Here is a 6000-nt window from a genome sequence, read left to right as displayed (position 1 = left end):
CAAAACCTCCTGGGATCGGACCGAACTCACCCCTACTCCTGATGATGTGTTGCTGAGCTTTTTCAATTGTCCAATATTGATCAGTTTGTTGCTATATTGATAGGTTTGGCAAGTGGGATGAGACAAAAATTTTCATCTCATCTCATCCCATCTCGTCTCATCATCACAACTTTTTCAAATTTCTAAACAAAATATAATAAATAATTCAATTTTTTCAAATCCGAATTCAACTTTTTTAAATTACAAAATAATAATAATTTTAAAAAATAATATTTTAAATTTTCATCTAAATGAAAAATTTCTCATCTTAATATTGCAATTACTTTAGTGTTTTGTCTTGAAGTTGTCCATTGATGAGCGCTGCAGTGTCTTTTGCGGTTTGCTGGCACTGTCAAGTATGCTTGCTGCTGGTTTGTCCTGTAATTGACTTTGGAAATGCTGCCGAATTGCATGCTGTTGTCAAGTTCAGTTTTTTCTTCCCCTCGCGTCTAGTATCCGCATAAATGATAATTGCCTTGTTTTATAACATGGTTTGCGGTTGAGATTGATCAACGCCAAGAGTTGATTTACCAAGACAGCTTTGCTGATTACTGTGCAATGCTTATGCGTATGATGATTTACCAAGAATTGGCTAATGCCAATTCCTTTTCCTTTAATATAATTTACTAATTACCCAAAAAAAACACGAGTGATATTCTCTGCATGTCTTCGTTCGGCAGCAGGCATTCATGTACTGGCAGTGCTAAAAGTAGCATCAATTTCAATTTAGGCCGTTTGTATTCACAGTCCATCTCAATTCATCTTAACTCATCTCACTACTATTCACTGCTATTCAACAACTTAAACTCATAAATCTCACTACTATTCACAACCCATCTCAATTCATCTTCGAATCCAAACGACAAAGACACTGAGATTGTTCTCCCGCATGGGTTTGAGTCCAAATTCGGCCAAGTGGAAATTGACGTATTTATAAACGAGGATAACTTATCATTTTGAAAGTGTAGGGCTTTTTACCATATAACTAAGACTGGCATCATATTATGCAATCAAGCACTATAACCTAGATCGACAGGATGTAATTGGCCCGGCTCATGGCCATTACAAGCAGCCATACAAGCTTCCTCCACCAAGGTCTGGGAAACACCACTGTTGCAAATGTTGGCGAAGGCACGCATCAGTTTCATACCATATTGTGTTAATGAGCCACAGTATGTCTCGAACAACCGAACCTGCGGTCAAATTGAAGATGAGTGATGAGATTGCATATATAACAACTTTAAGGGGCAAAATCATGTGCAAAATGTATTGTTTACCGTTGATTTCAAGCATCTCCAATCATCGACAAGCGGCATACCGGATTCTCTCACGGAATTAAGGATGGAAGAACCTTTATGTGGTCCATATAGAAATGATCCAATCAATTCCATGCTCCCATCTAAATGAGCTCTATGCCTCGTTGTCTCTGTGATTTGCTTGAGAATTTCTTCCTTCTGTTTTGACCCATTTTCTGAATTTTTGTACTATTAGATGATAAAAACAAATTTGGTCAGGTAACTTGGATCACTTTTCAGATTAACAAGAGTTTTATCCACCAAAGAAGGTAAGATGCTGAAGCTTACCATCTGCCACAGGAAGATAAGCTCTGCATCTCTCTGGTTAACAACTTCCATGCGAGAACGCAGATGGCCATTATATGGAGGGAAGTTCACAGTGGCAGGATCAAAACCTTGATACAAATAAAGCTTCTCATCTTTGATGCTGCTATTTCCATATTCCATCACGTGAGACCCAGCATTGGAAATGTTGAAATTGGAGGTACGATTCTTTACCTGCACGAAATAAGATTCAAGTAAATATCAAAGGTAAAATGGCCGGCGAAAAGATGCTGACCCGAATATATGGCCTAAAAGATTTAAGTAAAAAATAAAAGAAAAAATCTTACCGACTGGTATTGTTGTTCTATTGTTTCTTTCTTGAGGTTGTGAGTCTCGCTGCACAATTAACAAGTACAATTCAATTTCAATTCCATGCAAGTAAAGAAGATACAATCATATGCCAATCCAAAAAACTAAGCACTACCCATGGGATGCATGAGTGAATGAATTTCTACACTGAATGATAATTTGTGGCAATTTTTGTTGTGCACGAACATTAAAACTTATCTCCTCAGTCTGTCAGTCACGGCTAGAAAGCTCAAGAATTCAAATGTTTGTATTTCTGAACTTGTATTTGCTTTTAATGAAACCTATAATGCATATCTAAAACTCTCACTCATCCTTCCAATATATGGCCAGATGATTGCAACCCTGTCTAACTTGTCGAATCTCTATAACAAAGAATCCCCAAATTCGCCACCGGCCTTTTTGGTTTGCAATGTTTTTCTAAATGCAGCAGAACGTACCTGTCCTCCATCCAAGCAACACTATACAAATCTCCCAAGCAAGTGAGGTACTCTGGAGGAGGAGGAGGTTGCATGCCAGGACAATAAGTTCCCCAGCTACTCTCTTGTGCATTTGAAGCTGTTGTTACATATATATTAAGATCTTTGGGCATTATGCCTTCGAAGACACTCCCACTCTCACATGCTTCAATATACAAGACCTGGTCCCACCACAATTCTACCCTTTAATCACCATCAATATATGCATATATATATATATATATATATCATCATTTGAGTTTTAAAAAGGAAGAGAATTCTCGTTACCATCTCTTTGTAGGTTCCAGATGCATGTTTTTTCTTCAAAACATCGATAAAATCCATGGCATAAAGGAAAGGCATATTTGGCATCCCTACAACCAAATGAAAAATCAGCTATGGTCTATTACCTCCCAACTTTTTCCCCATCTTTTTGTTACTGATCAAGATATATGCAGCATCCAAAATGGGAAATGAATTTATTGAAATTGCATTAAACTCACCCAGAACTCCTGGGCCTCCATGATCAGAGTAATACAAAAAGATCCTATCATTAGGTTTGCTATCTACAACCTTCCCACTCCCACCTTTCACGGCCTTCTTGTCACCCAGAAGCACTGCATACAGATTTTCTGCAGTGACATGCTCACCAGTGTAATCCTGTCACGATCATCCCATGTGATCAGCACTACCAAACAATTTAATAGCTCTAAGATATCATATTAGCACAATGGTATTTATACATATCCACACAAAAATGATCCAGTAAGAAGGCTGAAGCAGAGGTGCTAAAGTATTATTATTATTATTTGTTTTTTATTTTTTATTTTTTTTATGTCGGGAAACCTCTTCAGGATAGGGCCACACCCCTGCAAAGTAAACATCGGTCCTGTGCACCGCACCTCGAAAATTTCTCTAGAACTGGTTAAATCACCGAATTTTCACCAAAGAGTGTCACCCTAAAGGATTATTTGCCGTGAACCTTAGACCTTGATGTAATACTCAAATACCAAGGCCTTCACTACTTGGGCAACCCTGGGGTTCTCAAATATTACATATGAACCTAGTATTAACTTTACGCGCAAGACTTCATTTTTAATTGAACTCATGACATGGCAGTATGCGTGTGTGTGTATATTAGTCTTAAAGGGTAATTTGAGCAAAACGCTTGGAAAACATCAATCGCGTTTCAACAGTGCAATGGGAACAATTGTTAACAAGAGCCTTGCTAATTACATCTTTTTACAAGTGAGTGGATGATCCTATATATATGCCAAAGAATATTCCGTGACCAAGAAAGAAATTAAAAGGTACCTTAGGCACTCCAGCATAGACATCATCACCTTGCGGATGATTTATGATGATCCCGGGTCTCGGATTCAATGGGTGGGCTGCAATATCATCGTACATAAAAACTACTATGTTTTCCTCTTTCAGCCCACCTTTCCTTAACAACTGATACGCATGACATACGTCCGCCTGCACTTACATTCCAAGTATAATTCCTCATTTAATTTAACCCAAATAGCTGAATTTTAAGCTTCCTAGCTAGTGTTAGAGAAGAAAACAGAGAGAGAGAGAGAGAGAGAGAGGGGGGGGAGAAACCTGATGCCTATAATTTCCGTAGCTAGACGAACCAGCCACGAGAACCGCCCATCGGGTGCCAAGTTCTTTGTCAGGATCTTCCGGTTCATCCTTCTCTGTTGGCATTCGAATCGATGAATCCCACAGGTCCAGCCTAGCAGCTCGACCTCCTCCACTAGCATCAAGTAACAATAGTACAATTAGCAGCACAGCAGGGCTGACGAGAGACGCAGAGTGACGGACCGCCATGTAAAAGTGAACCGGTTACAGAAAAATCAGCTACGGACTGTAGAAACTGTAGGGAGAGAGTGAAAGAGAAACCGCTTAAAGGTATGAAAACAAAGATGAGAGCTCCAAGACTTTTATATTAGAGGTGCGGTAAAGTGGTGTGAGGAGCCATGCAAAATAAGCGGTTGACACGCGTGGACAAGGTGGGTCCCGACATCCTTTTCCTGAAACAGCTGGTTGTTCCAGTTTTCGGCTCCGAATTAAAATGGAGAGTCCGGTCTGGTGTGATCTTGTTTTCCTCTGTACATTGCAACTGCGAGGTATATTGCTTAAGAAGCCTGCACATGAAGTGCCTACATGAAGTACCGGTTTTTAGGGTTGGCTGTCTGCTTACCAATTTGAGATAGTGTTCTACTCCCCTAAACAATTAACACCTTTTCAGTTGGCAGATGATATGAAATATTAGGGTTAAAAATTAAATTAAATATTAAGATTTAGTTTAGTTATACATTTCACTTTATTTCATTTTATTTCTTGTAATTATTATAATTTTTTTAAATTTTTATATAAAATATAATAAATAACTCAATTTTTTCAAATTTTAAAATAAAAATAATATTAAAATTTTATATTCTAATAATATTTTATTTAATTTTTATCTCATCTCATCTGTATGACCAAATAAAACCTAAGTGCTTGTTTGTTAACAAAATTATTTTAAAATATTTTCATATTACTTCACTACTATATATAAACAGTTCACTACTATTAACAAAATATTCACTAATATTCATAAACTATTTCACTATTATTTATAAATAATCTGATATGTTCTTAACATCCAAACAGAGCCTTAAATTAGACAATTCTATATATAAGGATTAACATTCTCTCCAACTCAATTTAAAAATTATTTGAATTTATTTTTCAAGTAATATTAAATATTTAATAATATTATTAATTTAATTAAGAGAAACTCCACTCTAAGATTATCATATATGCTATGCTTAGTATGAAAGGCTACCGCACTCAGGCTTGAATTATTGATTGGTTTGGTGTGTAATATGACGTGATGTGTAATGGTTAACAAGAGGTTGAAAGGGAAATAGTGAATGACTATGACAAGTAATATTGTTCAAAGTCTTTAATTAATGAGAGAATTAATATTAGGGAAAAGCATTGATTAGCAACCGTCCAAATTGCGGACAATACCTTATATTATTTACCTTAATAAATAATCTAATGTACATATATAATGTTTCCAATCGTTGTTAACATGGCCCAGTTTTGTCCTAATATCAATGAATCACTTCGACCCACCTGCAACAGTGTTGAAGATATTTTTGAAGAAATTATTGTTGCTTAATAGCAACCTTAATATAGTTTTGATGCTCATCATGTTTTTTCACTAAGCAAACATAATATTCTTAGTATAAAGATAATGCATATAGATGAAGGGATAGAGGGGAATTCTTGGCAAACGACTGCGTTTAAAAATATTAAAATTAAGTTATTAATGATTTTCATCAGAGTAATTTTCACGCCTAGCTAACTCAAAGCTGGAGTAGCTCAGTTGGTTAGAGCGTGTGGCTGTTAACCACAAGGTCGAAGGTTCAAGCCCTTCCTCTAGCGCTCTCTATTTTTAGAGTTTTCCAATCCGAGTTATTCTATGGACAGTCGTGTGAAGGACTCATGCTGTGTTGCCACGTCAGAACTAAAAAAAAAAAAATCCGAAAAGGAAGAAAAGAAACTAAAGATGCACAGTT

General features: G+C 36.6%; 1 protein-coding gene and 1 non-coding gene across 2 annotated transcripts; one reads left to right on the top strand and one right to left on the bottom strand.

The window, feature by feature from the left end:
* Positions 1-740: 740 nt before the first annotated feature.
* LOC109011344 (vacuolar-processing enzyme) lies at positions 741-4348 on the bottom strand. Its single transcript, XM_018992508.2, has 9 exons — positions 4028-4348; positions 3737-3901; positions 2926-3082; positions 2711-2796; positions 2405-2604; positions 1946-1994; positions 1623-1832; positions 1317-1523; positions 741-1232 (listed from the first exon to the last, which is right to left on the bottom strand). Exons 1-9 carry the CDS (start codon positions 4253-4255, stop codon positions 1050-1052), a joined length of 1485 nt encoding a protein of 494 aa, XP_018848053.2. The 5' UTR covers positions 4256-4348; the 3' UTR covers positions 741-1049.
* A 1444-nt stretch (positions 4349-5792) lies between these two features.
* TRNAN-GUU lies at positions 5793-5866 on the top strand. Its single transcript has one exon. It is a non-coding gene; the product is annotated as a tRNA-Asn (tRNA).
* The last annotated feature ends 134 nt before the right edge of the window (positions 5867-6000 follow it).

Source organism: Juglans regia, chromosome 2 (genome assembly GCF_001411555.2).
Source record: "Juglans regia cultivar Chandler chromosome 2, Walnut 2.0, whole genome shotgun sequence".
Lineage (NCBI taxonomy): Eukaryota > Viridiplantae > Streptophyta > Magnoliopsida > Fagales > Juglandaceae > Juglans > Juglans regia.
The sequence above is the reverse complement of the archived record's forward strand: the minus strand, read 5'-3'. Positions and strand labels throughout refer to the sequence as shown.

Bases quoted from the DNA above. Each gene is read 5' to 3' on its own strand.
- LOC109011344 (XM_018992508.2), bottom strand. From the start codon at position 4,255: ATGGCGGTCCGTCACTCTGCGTCTCTCGTCAGCCCTGCTGTGCTGCTA. The intron at 3,083-3,736 runs GTACCTTTTAAT...TGATCGTGACAG, and splicing joins TCTATGCTGGAGTGCCTAAG to GATTACACTGGTGAGCATGT. The intron at 2,605-2,710 runs GTAACGAGAATT...TGGTGGGACCAG, and splicing joins CTGGAACCTACAAAGAGATG to GTCTTGTATATTGAAGCATG.